The sequence below is a fragment of the Hesperophylax consimilis genome, chromosome 19 (assembly GCF_061612785.1).
Source record: "Hesperophylax consimilis isolate HC1 chromosome 19, BYU_Hcon_1.0, whole genome shotgun sequence".
Lineage (NCBI taxonomy): Eukaryota > Metazoa > Arthropoda > Insecta > Trichoptera > Limnephilidae > Hesperophylax > Hesperophylax consimilis.
The window spans coordinates 19,211,431-19,237,111 of NC_142854.1; the positions used below are offsets into that span (position 1 = coordinate 19,211,431).

The 25,681-nt window shown below is 36.1% G+C and overlaps 1 protein-coding gene across 1 annotated transcript in view; it reads right to left on the reverse strand.

The window, feature by feature from the left end:
• Positions 1-11,768: 11,768 nt before the first annotated feature.
• LOC149414954 (PDZ domain-containing protein 8-like) overlaps positions 11,769-25,681 on the reverse strand; it is a 36,312-nt gene continuing 22,399 nt past the window's right edge. The window contains exons 9-14 of the mRNA XM_089643108.1: positions 22,126-22,426; positions 20,201-20,315; positions 17,753-17,926; positions 14,213-14,375; positions 13,142-13,349; positions 11,769-12,151 (exon numbers count right to left, since the gene is read on the reverse strand). Coding sequence (XP_089499234.1) covers positions 11,939-12,151; positions 13,142-13,349; positions 14,213-14,375; positions 17,753-17,926; positions 20,201-20,315; positions 22,126-22,426 — 1,174 coding nt within the window. The 3' untranslated portion in view covers positions 11,769-11,938. The remainder of the gene's footprint in view (positions 12,152-13,141; positions 13,350-14,212; positions 14,376-17,752; positions 17,927-20,200; positions 20,316-22,125; positions 22,427-25,681) is intronic.

Below are 25,681 nucleotides of genomic sequence, written 5' to 3' on the forward strand. Positions count from 1 at the left end.
TTATAGAAACAAGTTTAATCTATACTAGCACTTTGTTGAAACAAATTATAGCAGTGTTGGTAACGTAGTTTTAAAAACTTTGTGTATAATTTTCGATAGCTCACTAGGTATATTCTGTTCTTATAATCCAAAAATGTGGGAAGATCACGTAATCAATGTTACAAACGGGTACGGAAATTGGCGTATATCTTCAGATCATTATGAAATATTCTAAATAAAAACACACTAAAGACGATATACTTTTCCCCATCTCAATCAATAATATCTTACGGTATAGTAGTCTGGGGAGGATGCTCTAAAACTATATTAGATACATTAATTAAAGCTAAAAAATTGATTATGCGGACAATCTACAAAGTACACTACATTCACCCCCACGAAGGACTTATCTAAGGACTTCAAAGTACTCAATATAAAATCCCTATACATCAAACACCTATCCTCCTGCTACAAATTCAAACATACGAAAAAAAACATTTTGGAATCAACCTATAACACAAGATATTCCAACCAATCCAACTATACTATTCCAGCAACAAGAACCTCAATGGCTCAGTCACAATTTAATTTTCTTGCTCCTAAAATCTTCAACAATTTACCAATAGAAATAAATTCAATTGCCAAATATGACAGTTTCACGAAGGTGCTTGGGAATTTCTTGATGAGTGAGTGGGATAGTGTCGGTAACCTGCTTCTCGTACTCAGATATAGGTGTATATATTGTTTACATGTGTGAGGAAGAAGATACATGTATGTAGGTATATGTATGTTGTGTGTATGTATGTATGTACATATGTGTACTACTTTATATATTTGTGTTTATTTTATAGAAAACTTTGGCAAATGGAGACAATGTGAAATATCAAGGAATGTTTTCGTTACCCACGGACGAGAGACTTTACTCGCGGCGACAGTAGTTGTGGGCATAAAAATCCATTATGCACACGAGCGACGCAACACGAGGGAATAAATTTTAGAATAGTTTCTAACTGTCGCCGCGACTAAAGTCTCTCGTCTGTGGGCGCCTTAAATCAATTAAAAACAAGTGAAATAGTTTAAAACATTTTAATTGTACTTTGTAACTAATACACGCTACTCGGCGAGTAGATGATAGCGCTAATCGACACTTACTCAGAGTTGGTAAAATACCATGCAAGTGTTAAAAAATTGTGTATTTTAGCTTTTACAAGCACCACATTAATAAAAAAGGTTGCTACACCGGGGACTACAAAAAAAATGCAAATTTTCTTTAATAAATAATTTATAAAAATTATGATAAGTACTATTTAGTACACATAATAGAAACAAAGGAGATGGGCTACGAAGCATTATTAGTATGAAACCATGCGCCCAATGAGTGATATCAAATACCCTAGTATCTTAATAATAAGTCCAACTTCAGTAAAATATTGGCAGTATTTACTTTTAATGGCTGGCAGCTGTAAGAGGAGCTAGTGCAGCATGGTGTAATAATGTATGAAAGTAAACAAAGCTTCACAACTCGTGCCGCTAGGCGGCGCTAGTGTAGCATACTGCCATCAGGATGCATGAAAAATATCAGAAGTTGGAGGTATTATGACTGTTCCACAGTATTTGATGTTATTAACGTCGTTAATTTATACTATGTACTGCACAGCTCGGTGACAGTCGACACATGTTGTTGACAGCCACATCACCCCTTGTTTCTATTATCTATGATTTACACATGAATGTACATATTTTCTTAAATATTAAGGTCACACTACATAAAGATTTTGGCTTTGGCGAGATGCCATAATTGACGAGGTAACATTTTGTGCATTTTTAAAACAACGGTGCATAGAACTGTGCATTTTTACAAACATTTGAAACACGGTGAAAAGGCAAGAATGTAATTATAATTTAATTAACAAAGATAATATTAAGAACTGTCAATGAAATATGAAATGGAAAAGACACAGACAAATTAAAAGGTAACAATCGCAACCAACGATTTTTATAAATCTCATATTTCAATTTAGGTAAAGGTTTTAAATACATCTATTCGAACTTACATTTTTTTTAGGTAATGAATAAATGTAAATCTTGGAAGCGGAAATTAACCCACTTCTCCCCATCCGATCAAGCTGAAACTCGGCAGATTGTCGATGACAATGCATTCTATCAACAATTGGTGGCAATCACATATAAATACGCGGACATATACGTGTTTCTCTGAAATCGGATGACATCCCAGCTGATAATATACGAAATAATTGTCAGTCCTAACTGATCGACATTTGGCGAGGTTGGTGACTCCAGTGCCTGAATAGGAAGGTTCAACCCTCAGTCAAAGCAATTTTGATATATTTTAAAATATACAGGGTGTATCGGCAAGTACCGGACAAACTTTAACCAGCTATTCCTTAGCACATTTGGAGTAAAAAATGTTATGGGCACTTTGCTGTCCGGTAGCATTTTTTTTCCATTAAAAAACAAAAAAATAAATAAAAAAATCCACACTCCGTCACTGTCATTTGCATTGTATCTCGTGTTCAGCAGCTGTTATTAGCAAGTGTGTCAAAAAGTGTCCTCGCTCTTTCGTACACACTAAATAATAATTAAAGTTAAAAATGAGACGAATGGTGCCGTGCCATTTCGTTGTGATTGTAAAAGCGCGCCAACGTAGGTACGTAAGTACATTATTCAACGAAACTCGAACAAAACATTGCCAGACGGGTTTTCAAACTTTGACAAAGGATAAAACATTGGCGACATGTGGTGAAAATATGAATAGTAAATTTTTTATTAAAAAAAAATGTTACTGGACAGCAAAGTGCACATAAGATTTTTTACTCCAAATATGCTAAGGAATAGCTGGTTAAAGTTTGTCGGGTACGTGCCGATACACCCTGTATACATATTTTTTTTTTTTTTGTCACTGACAGAGGCGGTTCCTTGGTATGTGCATAACCCTGCTTGTCTTCAGTCTTCACATAACTTACAACGACATCTGTGCCCCGATCATTGACATACGAAAGCATGCTTCAGACATAAGTCCCACCATGTCGGACTGTAAGAGACAGACTGAAGAGCAAATGGGTCATGCATATTTCGATATGCACAAAGCCATATTTTACCATACCACTGAGCCAGCATCAGGCGGTATCCAGACAATCGACTTAGCCGAATCATGAGCTAAACAGATTACACTAGAGCAGTAAGGATATATAACTCATCCTGTGAATTATTACGGCAAGTGAATTTTGCACCACTTTGATCACACATAATCCAATGCGTCCGTATTCATTCGGGAATACTAATTTACAATGTTAGTGCTACAACATTCACACATTGGCACTCGTGCGCGGTGAATTTAAACAGTTTCGTTATATTTTCAACAATGAATTGTGTGTCCTTTACTCTCGAGATTATTTTGCGAACGCTGACGTAGCAGTATTATTTGACCAATCTTTACAAATATTACTTATTAGAGAGAATGTATTGCAGTAAGTAACCCCCATTAATAAATTTAATATTACACACTAGGTGAAATGCACTGCTGGCAATTTCAGTCACGGTCTAATGGTATCGGTGTTTCATTTTCAAATTAAAAAATGCTTGAATTTTGGTGCAAAGTGGCGAGGTAGGCACCTAAATAATTACCTATCAAAAACTAGGCACGATACTGGGCTTGGGTGTTTAATAAATTAGGTTAGGTTAGTTAACATTTGAGTAGTAAAAATAGATATCCCTAACTAATATTTATTGATACATTAAAAACATCAACTTTTTCTAGGCGTAAAATTATTTACGTTCAACATTAAGATAACTAACGATTTTATTATGTTTATTAGTACGCATATCCCAATCATGGATAGTAAACATTGCTTGGCATTCATTATACACGGTGTCTGGAAACTAGTAGTACAAGCGGGAAACTGGTGAATCTACACCAAAAAGAGAACCTAAAATACATTTTTTATTTCTTTCAATACCTTAAAGATTATACATACACGGTTCGACGTATTTCAATACCTTAAAGGTTATACATACACGGTTCGACGTATTTCAATACCTTAAAAGGTTATACATACACGGTTTGACGTATTTCAATACCTTAAAAGGTTATACATACACGGTTCGACGTATTTCAATACCTTAAAGGTTATACATACACGGTTCGACGTATTTCAATACCTTAAAGGTTATACATACACGGTTCGACGTATTTCAATACCTTAAAGGTTATACATACACACTTTGACGTATTTCAATACTTTAAAGATTATACGACTTCGACGAAGGCTTCGACCTATTTCAATACCAGGTTATACGTACACACTTTAACATATTTCAATACGTTGTAGTGAGAAATATGAACAGTGTTAGAAAGGCAAAATACTACACTTCACATTCAAATCCAGAAGTTGACCATAGAAAAATTAAAATGTATACCTCTATTAAGCCAAAAGTTTCGGCTACAATTTGAGAAACAATTATGAAATTTTGTGAATTATTTAATTTTTATTTTTATATGAAACGACAAAAAAATCGAGGTGACAAAAATGTTTATAATAAATACATGTCTAGTAAAATGTGTTTTTTTTTAGTTCCATTTTTAGACGAAAAAACTAAATTTGAGCCATTTGTGAAACCTTTTTATGTTTCAAAATTGTAATGTTTAAAAAATTATTTGTTTATTTCTAATAATAAAATTTAAAATCATATTTTATCAACTTTCAAAAACAATTTTTAGTTTTCGGATTCGTTCAGAAATATTCCATTTGTTTGGATTTTATTGCAAAGCGGAAATACACACAAATTCTCCGACTATCTGACAGCGTCTTGAAGAAGTATGACGGTCAATATGCCAGAGGCCTAAGGGGTTAAAACACATAAAACTGCATATATCAACTCTCTACTGATCAATTTTTATCAAATTTGATTTTTTTAAATTTCCACTTCGGACTTACTCGAAACAAAAGCTCTAATGTGACGTATATTCATTCATTTTCCGACGTACTACAAGTTTCCGGATTCTGTGTATAATATTATGTAACAATATTAATTATATTCAATTGGCTTTAGAAAAGATAAAAAGTTTTTTTTTCATTCATTTAAAATCTCAAATAAATTTAATGTCATATAATATACACACACCTTCAAATAGTGTCATACAATATAAACACACCTTCATATAGTGTCATATAATATACACACACCCTCAAATAGTGTCATATAATATACACACACACTTTCAAATAGTATCATATAATATACTAACACCTTCAAATAGTATTATAAAATATACACACACCTTAAAATAGTGTCATATAACATACACACACCTTCAATTAGTGTCATATAATGTACACACATCTTCAAATAGTGTCATATAATATACACACACCTTCAATTAGTGTCATATAATGCACACACATCTTCAAATAGTGTCATATAATACACACATACCTTCAATTAGTGTCGTATAATGTACACACACCTTAAAATAGTGTCATATAATATACACACACCTTCAAATAGTGTCATATAATGTACACACACCTTCAATTAGTGTCATATAATGTACACACATCTTCAAATAGTGTCATATAATATACACACACCTTCAAATAGTGTCATATAATGTACACACACCTTCATTTAGTGTCATATAATGTACACACATCTTCAAATAGTGTCATATAATACACACACACCTTCAAATAGTGTAATATAATATACACACACCTTTAAATAGAAATGCCTTCCTTGTAAATTTGAACAGAAACCATTACCACCACTGACTACCCCTGATATTTATGCACTTTCCTAAGATTGATTGGCTAAAAAACAATTTAAATTAATTAACAATTAAAAATTTGTTCCTTAATATGTAATATATGTATATCATAAGGACATTGCAAAACATAATCTTACGTATATTATTATTTGGTACCTTCTAGTCCTGGGTCGATTGATTATTTAAACAACCCAGATTGATCACGACCCACTGGCAAAGAGATTTCATTAAAAGTACTTGATGATTGATCACATATTGAAAAAATACCATAGGTAGATCGATACGCCGTTGCCGTATTGACGTATACCATAGAAGTATATATACCATGAAGTTTATTAAATTTCTCTGCCTCGAGAACGAGAATCGAGACGCCCGGTCTACAAAATTTATACATCGATGGTCACTCGTCACACCCAGATTGACATAGCTGACAAAGATCAAATAATCAAATGAGTTTTGAAAAAGGACCCGATCGATCATCCGTGGTGCGTGATCAGGTCAAAATGATCGGGTAGTTCACGTGCTATCAAGAGTTTATCTTTCACCCCACAAGCTATAGTTCGTAACTACACTCGCACCAGTCACGTAGATTACGGTAGCATGCATTCCGCACATAAAACAAAACATATAATAAATAAATTATGTAAACTTCCCAATGATAAATAATTTCTCTATACACCATTGACAACATTACGTATCACAGATTTCTAAATAATCAGTGGTTAGCATGCTACAAAAATGAGTAGATTAATTCCAGTTGTACGACATATTATATCTTTCATAGGCGGGATAAGAGTGTTAAGTTGGGCGTTAATGACTTAACTACTGGAACGATGGCGTATTTACAAAAAAATGACTAGAGATGGAAGATGTTCGATTTTGAAATTGTCCATTAAAAAGATCGTACCTCCCAATATATTAATTGAAACGTATAAACTGCTTCCTGCGATTAAAAATCAACAAATTCACATATACAGGGTTTTCCAATAAGAGGTGTCATTTTGAATAACCCGCTATTTCGGTAGATGTTACTTTTGAAGCTCTCATTTTTTGACATTTGACAAGTAGAAACTACGCCATTAATATAAATGGAACGATACACGCTTCAACAACGCATTGAAATTATTAAAATTCACTTGAGTGAATCAAATGCAAATCATCTTGAGTGATGAGGCCCATTTCCACCTCGGTGGCTTCGTCAACAAGCAAAATTGTCGCATCTGGGGCTCGGAAAACCCAAGAGTTATTGTTGAAAAGCCTCTCTATCCTCAACGTGTCACTGTTTGGTGCGGTTTATCGTCCGGCGGAGTCATTGGACCTTACTTTTTCGAAAATGAGGCTGGAGCAACAGTTACGGAGAATGGATTGCACTATCGAGAGATGATTAATGATTTTTTATGGCCGGAATTGGATAGTATTGATCTGGACAACTTTTACTTTCAACAAGACGGCGCTACGTGCCACACAAGCAACGAAACCATTGATCTTTTACTATTGAATATCAAAATAACACCTCTTATTGGAAAACCCTGTATTTCATTGTTTATCCCGTGTTTGTAGGTTTTATAAATTGAAAAAAAATCATTATAATCATATTTCGGCATGACAACGACACCAATATCAACAGGCACGAATAAAAACAATTTTTTTTTTTAAATAAATGCAAAATTCTAAGAAAGATCTACTACCACTCTCTCGGAAGTCGAAAGAAACTCAACCAAGCTATCGAGTTAGTACATTAATTAACTACCGATATTAGTTCTTCGGAGGAATTTCAAAATAAATTGACAAAAACCGTTTATTATAAGTTTAGTTTCAGCACTTACGTCTTACGCTTTTTTTTTCGTTACAAGTCGTAAGTCATTAGTCCTATGTACATTTAACGCCATTTTGTCTTATAAAAACGTTGATACCATTGACTGAACAAAATTTGTAAATCAACTTATGACATAAGGACTAAAATGATTTTTCTGAAACAAAAATAAATATTTTAAAAAAAATAAAAAATCTTTGTCACAAATTAAATGAATTATTATTATCACATATTAAATAGTTATTATAATTAATAGATATTTTAAATATCAAGCCAAAACTTCTTAAGTCATATTTTTTTTTAAAAAAACGTATATCTTTCATGAACCAAAAGATTTTTTAAAACACTAAATAATAATGTTAAAATACAAAATAATAAAAAAATTTAAGAATATATTGATGAATCTAAAAAAATAAATAATCATACATTGCAAATATTGGATCCTTGATATGTATTATACAGTCATACATCTGTTCTGATGATGGATACTGTAATGCTGTCGGAAACGTTGGCTAAAGAAGGAGGTAGGGAAACACGGCATAATACCCCAAAAATAAATCAATACAAGACAATTTACTTGTTATGAAAGATATACCAATCAATGGCGCCATATTTATTTAACAATAGCCGCCATTTAATATAACATAATGTTTGTGGACTTAGCTCAAAACATGATTAGTGCCAAAATGGTCATTTGTAGGTGAATCCGTACATTTAGATAGCAAACATGTTAAAAATATCTATAGGTACGGTTTTAGGCTTATAATTTAATTTCATGGGTAATTTAACATCACTTGAAGCTGTGTCAATCTATCGTTTTACACGACTCGGTCACTCACAACCCACTAGCGTTGAGCGGGTCGCAAAAACCCGCTGTCCGTGGGTCTTACGTGTGCGCCGCCCGCTGCTATACCAGGTCATACACAGTCCGAAACCTGAAACCCGATTACCCGTCACTTTCACTTTAATTTGGTGTAGGTATAATTACTAATGCATCTTCTATGGTCGCTCGCCATGCCATATCGTCAGCCGGCACCCGGGTGCTGACATTCTATGGGCGTTCGCCTCGCCACACGGGCAACCAGCACCTGGGTGACGAAGGCGGGTCGCTAGACCCGGTTTCTGACCATCCATGTGCGCTAGTCTCGCCACTCCGGCACCCGAGTCATGAGAGTAGGTTACGAGAGTGGGTCACGAGACCATATACCATACAGTATGAGCCGACATTTCACGATCGACCCAAGACTAATATCACTACCCCAAAGGAGTACATATTTAATTTACTATCTACGCTTAAATACAAATAAATAAGGAATTGCCTAGAACATTTAGAATAGTGGAAGTTGGACAATATAATAACTTCTTTGTCTGTAGGGAGTTCTTGACTCAAAATTGTTATTTTTCAAAGGACCTATATACGAATATACAATTTTCAACGACAATAAACTGTTTTCAATATATCTTTAAATTTATAGAATTCAAATTTGATTAGACATTATGCATTGTGACAACGTCAAATTTAGCAACATAGTGTAACGTTGTCAAATGTGACAATGTCAAATATGACCATGTCAAAAGTGACCATGTCAAAAGTGACCATGTCAAACGTGACAATGCCAAACGTGACTGTGAATGTCCAATGTTAGAATGTCAATGTTAAATGTAATGAAATCAAATGTGGCAATTTCAAATGAAACGAGAGTTTGTAAAAACCCAATCTTAGAATAGAATATTTGAATTTCCCGAAGCTAATTTGTGTGCTAGGCTATTCCTGTACATAATATAATATACAAGGTATCCGGAAACTGGTGGTACAAGCGGGAAACAGGTGCATCTACATCACGCAGAACCCAAACAAAACTGTATTTTTTTTTTCAATGTGAGTATTTTTAATTTTAAAACTTTTTTCCATATTTTTTCGAAATTCTAAGTTAAAAAAGCCTTTGAACCCGGGTTTAGGCTTCGACAAGTTTAAAAAAAACAGTAAAAAAATTATTATTAGACAAATTTTTCAGGAAAATTTAACCTAAAAATACCCGAAAACAAGATCTCAAATAAAATAAAAATTATATCACATCATTGACTCCAAATTTTTTGTAGATTCACCAGTTATCCACTTGTGCCAGTAGTTTCCGGACACCATGTGTAATATAATCATTATTGAATGACATAATGCCATAGATAATAAATGCAATATTAAAATAAACGTAATACTGTCAATTGAAATTCTAACGCCAGTCCCTTATTTGCCATTAAGACTTTTCAATAAAGTATAAAATTCTATAAATTATCTATATAAATAAAAAAGTAAATGTTCGATTGTTCAAAATCCTAAATCTCCGAAAGTTCTTCAACGTTTGCTATGAAATTTTGACACAGCGTTACATTTACCTATATTACATAAATGTCACCTATAACAGGTAAAAACATGCTTTTTTTTAAAAAAAACAGCGCCATTTGTTAGATGTAAAAGCAACGCGCGCTACTGTTTCTATATCTGCATAGACAGACTGAGCTACAGCAATGCGTGGTGGGGTAAAGCTATAGAAATAAATGTAAAACTTATTGATTTAAAAACCATCAAATAATGTGAATATGGGTCTAGTTTAAAACTGCTAATATTTAAAAAAAAAAAACTATAAAATATACAAATTCATATAAATAATATCAAGTATGTACATACAGCGCTCTTCAGTTGATTTTCACCAAAACGGTGCTATACAAAATATCTAATTACGTATTGAAATTTGAATAAAACTATTTTTTGACAGAACACCATTTTCTGTTTAGGCTGTTTACCGGTCAGTTTACATAATATTCAATAAACAAAAAAATATTTTAATTAAAATTATAATAATGACTATGTGATCGCTCCTTAACAAAATTTTTATGCAATTATTATTTTTATGTACAGAATTCACTAACTATAAATGTAAATCTGATAATTAAATTGATTATGTACGTCAATTTGTAAAATACTAAAAGGAACAAAAATAACCTCACTAAAAAATAAAATAAATTTATATTAAAAACCTTTTCAACGATGGCCAATCTATACCATGAAGCTGCACGTTTTAACATAATACATGAGTTTTAGAACCGGTCTATCAGTTTGTCTTTATGTCTTTACAACGATGGCCAATCTATACCATGAAGCCGCACGTTTTAACATAATACATTAGTTTTAGGACCGGTGTATCAATTTGTCTTTATGTCCTTACAACGATGGCCAATCTATACCATGAAGCCGCACGTTTTAACATAATACATGTGTTTTAGGACCGGTGTTTCAGTTTGTCTTTATGTCTTTACAACGATGGCCAATCTATACCATGAAGCCGCACGTTTTAACATAATACATTAGTTTTAGGACCGGTGTTTCAGTTTGTCTTTATGTCTTTACAACGATGGCCAATCTATACCATGAAGCCGCACGTTTTAACATAATACATGAGTTTTAGGACCGGTGTATCAGTTTATTTTATACTCGCTAAGTACGTGAATCCTCGCTCAAATCACTTAATCCTAACTAGTTCCTTTTTTAGACGCTGCGGCGCTAGTAGTGACATATCAAATTTGACATTTACGTAAATAATTGCATACTTTCATTTAACCGAAATTTACGTAAATTCCATATTTTGATCAGTATGGACTTCGATGATTCATCGAGTGATTAGGAATGACAATGATATTAATTAATTAAGGATGATATTCCATCTACGACAGTCTGGTTACGTATAAAAGGGATTTCAAAAGTTCCGATTCGAGAACAGTTTGTTTTCAACGGCTAGTTCGTCATAATTTCATGATATTATCTGACAGTATTATTATCTTAATGACTGTACAGTTTAGGATTGTTATAGACGGAAGTGGTGCCCTCTGTTATTTTCAAAAAGAACTGTTGTAGTTTTCAGCAGGTTTTTATCTGGTAGTTTAAAATTAGTATCCTCGCATATAGCACCATGCTGATTGGTGTGGGATACTTCAAAAAACAAATAACGAGCCGGCCCTGAGCCAAACGGCGCTAGTAAAAACCTCAAGGGCGCTGTGTTAGGTTATTATAAGCGCCTTGGATTCTTGGCGTCTTGACAAGTCGGAGGCTGGAGCGGACTGCTCCAATTGCGCGTGCGCAGATCCTGAGCGTGAGCAGATCCCTCATCATAACAATCAAGAGAGGATAAAGAACAACCGATATACTGGCCCTTAGTGGAACTTCATAGACATCATAGTGGAGTGTGATACATATTCCGAATACGGGAATAGCCGTCGATGGATCAAAAGAAAAAAATTGCACTAGTTTTGAGTATCTTCTTTGAAAGAATAAATAGTTGCACCATAGAATGGATAGTTGGTAAATTGCACTATTCCGAGACAGAATCTCTATTGACACTTTGCATGGCCGAACAACAATGAAGCAAAAGTGCGGTTAAGGCCTGGCTTCTTTCATCGCACTCGTTGAGAGCTTGCAGTTGTCTCGCTCTGTCCGACTTGGAGAGCCCCTTGTTGGAGAGGGAGGTCTGTATCTCTGAGAGCTTCGCACTTTCTTCGTCCAGGGCCATGCGTACTTCGGTAGTCTGGAAAACAAATGTACAAGATAAATGGGTAAACTTATAAAACGGGTGTTCAACAAAATATTCAATATTTTTATAGTGGAATAACATATTAGAAGCCAATATTAGCGACTCTAGGAATTGAACCCAGGACTTTGCCGGGGCTTTGCTCTACCACTGAGCTCATTCCACCATATCAACTCCGGTCATATTTAACTGTATCATACTTTGACTAAGAACTACATTATCTTAATTTTTTAACGCATATATTTTTGGCTGTAATGCGTGATCACTAGATTTCCGAATTTAATTGCAGTCTAGATACTGTCTTGGATAAACAAAACGAACTCTAAGCAGAATTCTTGCCTGAACAGACTATGCAATAATTACAATAGCGTATTATCCAAGGTTGATATTTTCAATTGCGAATTTACCAAATACAAGAGGTCCATAAAAGAATATTTCTCTGATGGTTTGTGAATAATGTTTATGTCTCTATTGTTTATATCTCTATTATGATTTGATTTATATCTACAACCTCTCTCCATGGCTATAAATGTATTGTTTAGTAAATTTTTCGTTTTATATAAATTTTTGGGTTGTATAAATTTTTTAATTGATATTCCTTTTTCACAAATTTCAATAACTTATTCCATATTATGCTGTCTCAGTTAAAGTCACAAGGAGAAAATCCAAAATTGGTTTTATTTTACTATATAATACTTATGTACAAACTGATAAAATGTAAACTGTCGATTTCCTGAAAATGAATAAATAAATAAACTTCGTTAAAAAGAGCAAAAGCCCCGGCAAGGTTGAGTACTGGGTTCAGATCCCAGATGCGACCGAATCTTTCTCTTTCACTTATTAACTCACAAAAAAATTCCAAAGTTGTCTCTAAAATCATGAATAGTTAGATTATTTGATAACCTATATTTCATAATTTAAAACCCAAATAAATAAAATAGCACATATCCGTACTGGATATTTGCTACATATATAAGCTTGACTCACGAGGACGGCCAGTTTCTCAGCGCGCTCCTGGTGCGGCAGGTGCCCCAGCAGACGGGGCCCTGTGTCGCGGGCCCCTGCCAGCAGCAGCTCGGGGGGCTGCCGGGCGCGCAGCAGGGGCGCAAGCAGCTGCTCCGCTGAGCTGGCGCCCCCCGCCAGGCACAGCCCTAGCGCGCTCCAGGCGCACTCCGAATCGGGGGACTGACGCCGGCTGGGAATACAAAATATTATGATTTCAGCGTGTGAGGGTGTATAAATAAGTCTACTACCACCAATATTCAATTATTTTTCGCCACTGTATTGAAACAATACAACATGCTACACTAGATTTGATAGAGTTTCCAGCTAATATAAGAAAATACTGCAAATATTTTACTGGAATTGGACTCGTTATTATGATTCGACAGGGCGTAGGTAATAGATACCACAAGCGCCAAAGTAGACTAGCTTTCAACTTTTGCCGTGCTGCATCAGGACGCGTGCAGCAGGTGACAAAAATCGAATTTAGACGGATTTTAGATAGCCTATGCGGTCGAGCGGTATCGCTCCCGACTAGCAAACAGGAGGTCGCGAGTTAAAATTCTATTTGATTAATTCACTCATTTAAAATAATATAAAGTATATTTTTGGCACGTTCCAGAGTGGAAAATACTCTTAGTATCGCCCTGGTGTAAGACCACCATTCAGAATTGAAACGTTGCTTGAAATGGATTTTGCCGTATTTGGTGACCAGATCTGAATAGTCTGGTACTTCCCGATCTTCTTTTTCTGCATCTCCTTCCCCTCCCCGCTACCTTCAACCTCACAACATACCCCAATTGGGGATGCCATAGTCTCACTGGCTCCAAACGGTTGGGAGCAGTTGAAACTAAAAAGTATGAAGTTGAATTAAAAACTGGTCGCATGCAATATTGATTGTTATACTGTGAAAAGGGAGTGGCGAAAATCGATAATGTACATCCCTAATATGTATCATTAATATGTGCAAAACGATCATAAGACATTAATAAATAGCAACAGCGAAAATATAACATATATGGCATAAAGTGAACAGAACGGTTGTGTAACATTTACCTAGGGGTGTGCTGGGGAGAGGGGGGTAAACTCCTGAGCGAGGTGATGGGCGCGGGGGAGGCGGCGGAGTTTGCGGGGGCGGCGTGGGGCGCCAGCGAGTGCGCGCTGCCCACGCGGCGCAGTCCCCCCAGCAGCCCCGCGAGCGCCGCACGCCCCAGCATCCCTGCCATCAACCATTATTAGTAAGAAACACCTACACTTTTAACAACTACCTACACAACAAATACATAGTCCCTTTGATAGACCGCAGAGTCTAGATGTAGCTCGACGACAGTCGACATTCTTACATCATGCAATATATTTAAATTTTAATAAATTTATTTATTAACGAAGTATACCTTTGGGTAACTTTGATTTCATAAAAGAAACGTGATCAACTTCTAGATTTGAATATAAAGCGTAGTGTTTTCTCTTTCTAACACCGTTTAGATCATACTTCTCACCACAATAGTTAGGAAGATACAAACATTTCTGTAAGACCATCTAAGTTATTCCGAAAAGCGAATAAATTGGCCTGAATAATCTCTAAATAGTATAAAACAAAATCGTTATCCGTGTCTGTCTGTTTGTGCGCTTAGTTCTTCTTAAACTAAGCAACGGATTTTGATACGGTTTTCACATAGACATATGAATATTAGTAGACCTGCCCTAAGTGATTAAAAGCGTATTATCCCCACTCCCCATACCGGTTCCATTGGAGCCGGCTGTGCTCGCGTATGGCCTCAAGTGAAATTTGAAAACGTGACGTCATCATTCTTGTGCGAACTATGGTCGAGGCATCATCGGTTCATTTTACGAAATAACACGGCAAAATGTTGACTTGTACTATGAAAACTTGTAAAAATAGATGTGAAAAAGAGAATAAACCCAATTGTCGTATTACATTCCATATATAAGCATTATTTTACTTTATTTTAAGCATATTCACATCGTATAATATGAATCAGTTGTTACTATCACATCGAGAAACGTCTGGACGCGAAACACAAAGCTGGTTGGTTGCTGGGAAGTAAATTATGAACATTTATAAAAGTGTCTTAACTAAATACTTAAACGAAATATTCGACTCTGAAAATGAACCGAATTTTTTTGCCGAATTTGGACTTCGCAAATTTGTTCATAACGTGGCGAGTAATTTGCGCTCCCATGTAAAAATGTCTATTCATTCCAAAGCAGATTTTACTTTTAAGAAGTAAATGGTGATATTATAATGCGAGATGCCTATTTACTGTCAGATTGATTTATTGACGAATCACAGTCAGCTTCACCCCCTTTGTTCTTCAACAGTTGATTTTACCCCTCGCCATTATCTTCTCGTCTATTAATTCCTATGTCTGTGGGTTTTCACTATCATTTATAGAATTTCTTCCGGAAGGTTTATATATATATAATACATGCATAGAAAGTAGAGAAAAGTCAATGTTTTATAATCAAGAAGTAAAAAAAATATTTTTCGGCGCTTACATTGTTAACACTGGCTTAACCTTATGAGATACATCAAAATAATGTACAACGAAATTGTATATCTTAAAAAGGCCTACAGAAAGGTCCGTGGTGGTATTTGTCTATCCCCTTAGGATAACCCGCAGCAACGCCGGGTACACGGCAGCTAGTAATATATAAAAATTCAGCCTGTGTATGTTTGCGCTCGCAAAACTTGAAAAGTAGTTGACCGATATTGCTGAAAATTTCAAAGTTTGTTCTTATTGGTGCCAGGAGTTTTTAGAGAGTGGTTTGAATGGTAGAATAAGTCAGGGACGCCCGAGGAATACTTAATGCAATATCTCTGCACCGGAATTAGATATGAAGTAGAATTAAATTCCCTGTAATGTAGTTTATTAACAGTAACATTGTGGTATACAGTAGTGAATGGTGGAAAAAGTCGTACACGCTTGAGAAAGACATTAGCAATAGCGAAGTATTGTGGGGTCCACTAGTAATTGGTATAAAATTGCCAACGTATCATAAATAAAACAGAGGGCTGATGTTGCAGCATAGATAAATACATACATAAAAAAAAAATAATAATAATCTCGTCGAATTTAATGTTTCAAAGACCCAATCCTGTCTGATTACGTCTAAAAGAGATCTAAATGATAATCTAGTCTCCTTCAACGGAATCAATCTTCCGAACAGGCCTTTCATTGATATGCTTGGTGTAACTATAAGTGACCAGCTCAGGTACGGGGGCTCCATTGAAGCCAAAGTAAAGTTGGCCTCTCAGAAGCTGGGCGTACTGTACAGGGCCCGCAGATACTTTAATAGTACACAACTGCTGACTCTGTACAAATCGCAAGTGCGCCCTACTGTCGAATTTGGCAGCCATCTCTGGTCCGGAGCCCCTAAATACCTGAAAAAACCCTTGACTCTGTGCAGAAACGGGCGGTCCGTTTGATAGATTCCCCAATCTTAACAAACGGACTGTAATCTTTAGAGCACAGGCGTCAGGTAGGTATGCTGTCCTTGTTCTATCGGTATTACAATGGAAGATGCTCTGAGGAACTAGCGTCATTGATCCCTTCGGCACCGGTGCGTAGTCGGGATACACGCCAAACGCGCTCCCAACATTTGTACACGGTTGATATTTGTCACACGAGAACGGGTCGCTTCTACGATTCGTTCATAAGTTCAACAGCTCGGCTGTGGAACGAACTGCCGGCCTCTGTGTTTCCTCCCTCCTACAACATGGGACTCTTCAAGACCCATGTTCACTCCTTCCTCTCCACAAAAAGACCCTCCACATAGCATTCCCAAAGATGACATAGGCCCTGAGGGAAATTATTTTCTTCAGGGCCTCCTGTGTGGAGTTAATATAAAAAAAAATATAAAAAAAAATAGGGCCGGCCTTGGTCAGTTCTACAAGTACACAATACAAAACACGGTGTATAGCCAGGTCCGGGAAGTGCAAGCTACAACTTATTGATATATACTTACGTATGTGTATTATAACTTTGATGAATGTTGCGTGTCACATTGCATTGAGCTAGTCTCACATGAGAGCTATACCCTCATAATATATGTGTATATTTCAACATATGGCTCGCCAAACATTCTCATATGACGGCTTGGCCTATTTCACCATATCGCTCGCCACACATTTCCATTAATATATGTAGGCTTGGCCTATTTCACCATATCGCTCGCCACACATTCCCATTAATATAATATATAGGCTTGGCCTATTTCACCATATCGCTCGCAATACATTCCCATTAATATATGTGGGCTTGGTCTATTTCACCATATCGCTCGCCACACATTTCCATTAATATATGTGGGCTTGGCCTATTTCACCATTATGAGAGTATAGCTCTTGTGTCAGAAGGGAGGAGTATTTCCGCTTTGCAATAAAATCCAAATAAATAGAATATTTTTTAACGTATTCGAAAACTAAAAACTGTTTTTGAAAGGTGATGAAATAAGCTTTCAAATTAATTTATTTACTAAAAACATACTTGGTTGGTCTGTCTGCCAATTAAAAATGTAATTAGAACAGAATCTTACAAGCATTTCTCTAATATGTATAAGTAATGGACCAACCTTCTTCCGGCTTCCCCTTGGTATCTCGCAGCAACTCCTGGGATGCTGTGGGCGTAAGCAGCAGCGGAGGAGGCTGGTCCTCTGCCCCGTCCAGGGTCTCCGTCATCAGGAACTCGGGGGCCCCCAGAATATTGATGGGAGCCGGTAGTTCACTGGACGGAGACAGGCAGTCATCTGTCCAATTCAATTCTATAATAAGATTCACAGAGGATTATCAGTGCTGCAAGAATTACCGAGTCATCCATTGTATCATCAGTCATCTGCCTAATTCAATTCTATGAAAAGATTCACAGAAGATTATCAGTGCTACAAGAATCACTTAGTCATTCATTGTATCATCGGTCATCTGCCTAATTCAATTCTATGATAAGATTCGCAGAGGATTATCAGTGCTGCAAGAATCTCCGAGTCATCAGTCATCTGTCCAATTCAATTCCATAATAAGATTCACAGAGGATTATCAGTGCTGCAAGAATTACCGAGTCATCCATTGTATCATCAGTCATCTGCCTAATTCAATTCTATGAAAAGATTCACAGAAGATTATCAGTGCTACAAGAATCACTTAGTCATTCATTGTATCATCGGTCATCTGCCTAATTCAATTCTATGATAAGATTCACAGAGGATTATCAGTGCTGCAAGAATCTCCGAGTCATCAGTCATCTGTCCAATTCAATTCCATAATAAGATTCACAGAGGATTATCAGTGCTGCAAGAATTACCGAGTCATCCATTGTATCATCAGTCATCTGCCTAATTCAATTCTATGAAAAGATTCACAGAGGATTATCAGTGCTGCAAGAATTATCGAGTCATCCATTTTTTCATCAGTCATTTGTCTAATTTAATTCTATGATAAGATTCACAGAGGATTATCAGTGCTGCAAGAATTACCGAGTCATCCATTGTATCATCAGTCATCTGCCTAATTCAATTCTATGATAAGATTTACAGAAGATTATCAGTGCTGCAAGAATCACTTAGTCATTCATTGTATCATCAGTCATCTGCCTAATTCAATTTTATGATAAGATTCACAGAGGATTATCAGTGCTGCAAGAATCACAGAGTCATCCATTGTATCACCAGTCATTTGTCTAATTCAATTCTATAATAAGAATCACTAAGGATTATCAGTGTTGCAAGAATTACAGAGATATGGATATCTATTGTCAGACATCTATATAATTCAATGTGATAAAATTGAAAGGACTATCAGTGCTGCAAGTATCACCAACTTATCCATAGTATCATCAGTCATCTGTCCAATTCAATATGATAAGATTGAGAGGACTATCAGTGCTGCAAGTACCGAATGCTGCCATTGTTAAGCCTGTAATTCATTGGAGGATGCGTACCGGACGGTGTGTACCGCTCCCGGCGGCCGTCATTTCGTAATGGTAGAAGCACCGAGCGTGAGCGTGGTTTTAGAACTTACGTGGGGCTTCGATACCTCGAGTTCCGCTCGCCCCCGCATCGCTTCCCCTCACCGCGGGCGCCCGGCCGGCCCAGGCGACCGCCCGGGACTAATCAACCCGCCCCTAAGCAACGCCGTACGGCACAATATTTTGAATTTAATATGTATTAAAATGTTTAGACTAAGTTTGAGAGAGTTCGGCCGTAGATATTACGAAATAAAAGACATTGATAAAACGGCCGGACTCTCCTTAGCATAACTAGATAAAAGAATTTGTGTAAAATAAAATATAAGAAAATTAATTACGATTTCCCCTGAATATGTTGGGCCTGGGGACCCCCACACTGAATGAATGAATGTACAACTGATTGATAAATAAAAATGCTAGGGAGAAGTGGTTAGGATCGATTAAAAGAGCATAAATAGTAGAGTAGTTCTAAAGGTTGTGAACTCCGCTAATTAAATCTTAGCGGACGTCACAGCCCGCGGACCATCAACAACCCGCGAATGAAGGCAGCGCGTCGACCCCGCCCTCCCCAAAGTCGGGAGAGGGGGATTGCGCAATAAATACGGCGTGCCAGCCTTCAGCTCGCTCTCTCTGCCTTGGACCGCCACCAGCTACTCTACTCTGCTCTTCCTGACTGCTTCTCTCCGGATCTCAACTTGGATACTTCTTTGACTTGGCTCCCCCCTGGATTTCTGCCCCCTGCCTGCCTCCTCCCGCACCGAGGATAAAGCAGATTCCGGCCCCGAACTGAGCAAGGATAAAAGCAGATTCCTGTACCGACCGGAGCAAAGATAAAAGTAGATTCCTTTACCGACACGAGCAAGGGTAAAGCAGATTTCTACCCGGACCTAGCGGCTAACTACGGACTGACCGGCCCCCTATCATACAGTCTGTGTAAAAGACCTAGCTGGTCGATTACACACTTCTACGACTCGTGCGTTAAACAGTCGTGCTTAATTTAGCGATGCGATACGAATCACACAATGTGTTTAAGATAAAAGTAGGATATTATAGTACCTACCTTGGAGGCTGGTGAGCGGCGGCTGACATCGACCCGAGCTGAGACACTTGGCCACGCACTTCTTGTGGCAGCAGAGCGCGCAATCCCGACACTGCACTGCGTCCTTCAGCCAAATCTGCAAACAAACCACCAATGACCACCTCAATAAAATCGAATCACTATCTATCGTTTTTGAAGCGACCGAGAATTGAAAAAAACGAGAAAATAGAAAAAAAAAGTACATCACTTTGGTGAGCTGCACAGTTGTCCACAAATAATAAAATATTTATTTGTAAGTTTCTCCCTCAGGCCTCTGGCATATTCTATCAGAAGGACGGGGTATTTCAGCTTTGCAACGAAATTCAAATAAATGGAATATTTCTGAATGTATTTGAAAACTAAAAACTGTTTTTTAAAGGTGATGAAATACACTTTCAAATGTTATTTTTGGAAATAAACATAAATTTTTGAAATATAATTTTTTTATTAAAAAAAAAAATTTAAATTGCTCACCTTACGTTTTTTGTAACTAAAATTACTGACAATGATAAAATATACAAAAACACACGCATTTTATTAGACAACTGTATTACAAACGTTATCGTTACTTTTGTTCGTTTCATATAAAAATAATAAATTAAAAATTCACAAAAAAATTTTGGAACCTTTGGTTTCATAAAGGTGCACATATTAATTCGTCTTTGGTTAACTTCTAGATTTGAATATAAAGCGTAGTGTTTTCTCTTTTTAACACTGTTTAGGACATATTTCGCAACCAACGTTTTCAATTAGCGGGTGCACGAACTGCAATTAAACGCAGCGGTTTTGAAATAGCTGGAAACGCCAAACAGTGTACAAACATAATTCTATTCCAAAATCGCTGCGTTTAATCGCAGTGCGTTCTGAGTCATATACAACATAAGTTATGACCTAAGGATTTAATTTCATTGTTGCCTCAACATTCCTTAAAAACAAGTTTATAATGTTCATAGTCATTGAAGCCTTTTTGTTTGCGTAATATTTTAAGGTTAAAATTGTCGTATTATAAAACACCTAAGCATTAGCAATTTGCCGATGGCGAGGGGCTCACGCATGTCAGTTCCATCACTGTTGACGCAAAAAAACATGGAGACCTTCACTTTCGACTCTTTACCACTGTGGCAGGACTCAACCTTAAAAAACAATGTGTCTTTCGATTCTTCTGATGTTTTCCGCATGGCAAAAAGATAATTATGTTAAAATTAATTTATGTTATACCTAGGTATTATTTGGTGACCGGGTATGTCATCAAAGTGACAATTCCACACACCTACAAAAAGTGATATTAAATCATGAAAAGTGATGAAACAAAAACTAGGTTAAATAGGTTACATAGGTGACTATTAAACCTAGTTTATCTCGTTTTAAAGGTGTGTTGAATTTTTATTTTGATGAAATATCATGGAACCGACCTGAACAAACCTCACTCTATGAACCCGGGCACCCCTGCTAAGTCACCAAACGAAGCGAACCACTCGGGGTAACCAATAAATGGTTCTCGAGACGGCGGCACCCATACCCGCCTCGCAAATTAAACTAAAGTGTATAATATGAATCTTTTGCGGAAAGGTCACTGGTTCATGCAACCATGTAAAGGGCATTTTTTTTTTAATAACATATATACAACTGTTTCCCCAATAAACAAAAATAAAAATAAATAACTAACAATCGCCAATGATAGCAGCGTTATTTGAAATTGCCGTCGGCGTTTGTAAATATTTGCAATCCTTAGTAATGGGGTAATTACTCAAGAATAATTAATACACGATAATTAATACACAAGCAAATGCTTTCAATGGAAGAGTAGTAAAAAGACCCAAGATGTAAAATGAATTATGTACCATGTAAACATATTATTAAAAATAATTACAAAAAAAAAAATTAGAAATTTCCATCTGCAGACTTACCTTTTTACCACAAAAGTCACACTGCGTACTCCTATGAAAGTGCGTCCTGAGAAAATCATGCGTCTTAAACTTGACTTCACCGAAACTTTTCAAGTCTTCGTCGATGGCAATGGAGGCCTGCTCGACCATCTCGAAGTCCCCGGATGACTGGTCCCTCTCCATGTCTTGGACGGACTTGGAGTCCTGACCCGAGTCTTTGGACCCCTTCAGGTCTGTGCCGAGCCACGAGAAGGATAAGAGAATATCTCCGTAGCAGAGACACGGCTCAAAACCAGAGTGGCTTGCCAGCGGATGTGTTTTGCTGAAAAATAATAAACATAGAATATAAAATTTTTTTTTTTTTTTAATAACTTTATTGAGTAAAACCTCAAATTGTAATATTTAATTATTGAAGACAATATTAGCGATTTCTAAACAAAAATCTGAAACAGAAAAGGATACGGTCACATCTAGGACCCAATAAAAAATGTAAGGTGAAAAAATGAAGACAATGTTGGTAGTTCTTATTCGAAGTATGATACAGTTAAATGTGACCGAGGGGGATAGGGTCCCATTAGCTCAGTGGTAGAGCGGTGCCCCGGCAAGACAAGGGTCCTGGGTTCGAATCCTAGATGTGACCGTATCCTTTTCTGAATTTTCTGTTTCAGATTTTCGTTTAGAAATCGCTAATATTGTCTTCAATAATTAAATTAAAATATTTCGTTGTTCACCCACTACACACGCCCAAACCATCTAAGCATCTCTTATATATACCTAGAAACACCCATTCATAGCATTAATTTTTAAGAAATGTAGCATTAATTATTGAAAAAATAGCTTTTTGACTTTAGCTAAAGAGGATAAAGTCAAGGAATGGGAATCGGCAAGAGGGGAAAAACAATTAAATTAGCAAAATCACATGAAACATGTTTATAGTATTATTGATTGAAACTCAACATGGCACATGTTTCTACAGTAGAGTGTGTCATGTTCGTTCTACGATCTGTCAATACAAGATTATAGCGACTAAAAAATCTTTTTTATTATCGCTAAAAACACCATTTATCGCTTTAACTCGCGATAATATCGTTAATGCTATGATTGGGTCTCTCTACGTTTATACAAATATCCCAAATACAATACGGCCAAATATCCCAAAAATAAATAACAGTAAGATTAAGGATAAACTGGTCGAATTCCTCTTCACTCTTAATACGGAAAAAAAAATTATAAATATCACTTGGTTCCAACCATAGACATATGAATATTAGTAGACCTGCCCTAAGTGATTAAAAGCGTATTATTCCCCACTCCCCATACCGGTTCCATTGGAGCCGGCTGGGCTCGCGTACGGCTTCCCGTGAATCTTGAGAATGTGACGTCATCATTCTTGTTCGAACTAGCATCGAGCTATGGTCGAGGCATTTTATGAAATAACACGGCAAAATAGTGGCTTGTGCCATGAAAACTTGTAAAAATAGATGTGAAAAAGAGAATAAACCCAATTGTCGTATTACATTCCATATGTAAGCATCATTTTAAGCTTATTCACATCGTATAATATGAATCAGTTGTAGAAACATATACTATCACATCGAGATACATCTGGTCGAATGTAGCGATTCTCAAGTGTGCGCATCGTTGTTACTGGGAAGTAAATTATGAACACTTATAAAAGTGTCTTAACTAAATACGTAAACAAAATATTCGACTCTGAAAATAGAAGAAATTTTTTTTTGCCGAATTTGGACTTCTTTGAGTTTTTGCGCTCCCATGTAAAAATGTCTATTCATTCAAAAGCAGATTTTACTTTTAAGAACTAAATGGTGATATTATAATGCGAGATGCCTATATGCTGTCAGATTGATTTATTGACGAATCACAGTCAGCTTTACCCCCTTCGTTCTTCAACAGTTGATTTTACCCCTCACCTTTAATTTCTAGTCTATATATTCATATGTCTGTGGTTCCAACTTAATTACTACAGGAAACAACTATGTATTTTTTTTTTTTTATTTGGTACCTACAATATTTTTTACATTTCAAAGTTTTCCAGTAATGTTGGCCTCACTGGGTGGCTTGCCCGTGCTGAGGCCTTCATATGTCGGGAGAGATGGTAAAAGATGCAATAAAGTTCCATTTTTTCTCAAAGTTAAGTGAAGATTAGGAAATATTTTATTTAACGCCCAGAGGGCTTTTACATGTAGGTGGTACAATTTTGATGACAGACAAATTTGAAAAATGAAAAAGAAATAATAAAAATAATAATATTGCATTAAAAAATAATATATGCAAGCAAAATTAAAAAGAACAAGAAAATAAATTAAAAAATACAGTGATATAACTGGTTTACAAAAATACAACTTCCATTTAGGAATAGTGTTGAAATAAGTCTTTTACGTGATCCACAAAATTCGCATAGTTAATATTAAATATATCGACATCACCGTATTGGTTTCCCATAGTGTGAAACCGTTGTATTGGGGAGTTCGGAATGTAATTGCCCTTATGTGTGTTGCAGTGGAATAGTGCATTTTGTCGTATTGTTATTGTAGGTATTCGTAAATTTATGAGTTGCAGAAGTTCGCAACAGTCGAATTTAGAGTTTAGAATTTTGAATAAAAAAGTTAAGTCGTTTATTTTACGCCTGTCTTCCAATGTGTGTATTTTTAGAGTATTTAACCTTTTGAACGCGTTCATTTGCTCCGTTTTATCTATACCCGTACGCGGTACATATTTTCAAATACCTATGCACGCAATTAAATATCAAATTATAGCATTCTGGCATGATTTATTGGACTATATAGACAGAACAGATTATTCTCCACAATATGAAAACAAATCCTCGTGTGTCAACACTCTTAGATGTTTATAAAATCAAAAACATTAAATTTCATACAAAGACGTACCGTATCTTTTGAATGTGGTCCCGCCATTCACTCGGCGTGTGTGTACTTAGGCCGCTGCGTTGATAGACACAAGTGGGACACCATGATCACTTATCATTTTTAGTTATGAAAAGTTGTGAATGGCATACTAGTACTAACGCCATCCGTTGACAAAAATGTAAACTAAAGGATTAAAGGCGTGAAGAGGCGCACTTGATTATCGATCTTTTTTAATAAAATACAATTTTATTTTTGAGAATTTCTTGTAGATGTCAGCATCGTTCTACGAATGTCCAAGTGAGCAAGAAATACATTTATGACGAAAGAGCGCTGGAATATCGGCCGTCAAAGTTTCCGTATCAACAGTTGATACAGCCGCGTGTGAGTATGGACTTTTTGCCGTAACAACAGTTGATACGGCCGCATGCAAAGAGTTAATAAGAAATGATATTGTAAGTCTTCTAGTGGGATATTTAATTTAAAATTTATAAAACATAGAATTTTTTTTTGTATTCGCTCAGTGTTAATTTTAATGTGAATTTTGTAAGAGGGAGACCAAACTACTGAGTTGTATTCAATTATGCTTCTAACTAGAGATATGTATAACAGTTTAATATGCGTAAATTATTAAAATAACCCCAAACTAACAACCTAAAAACCTATTTTATGCTTGTATACTTAAACCCCCG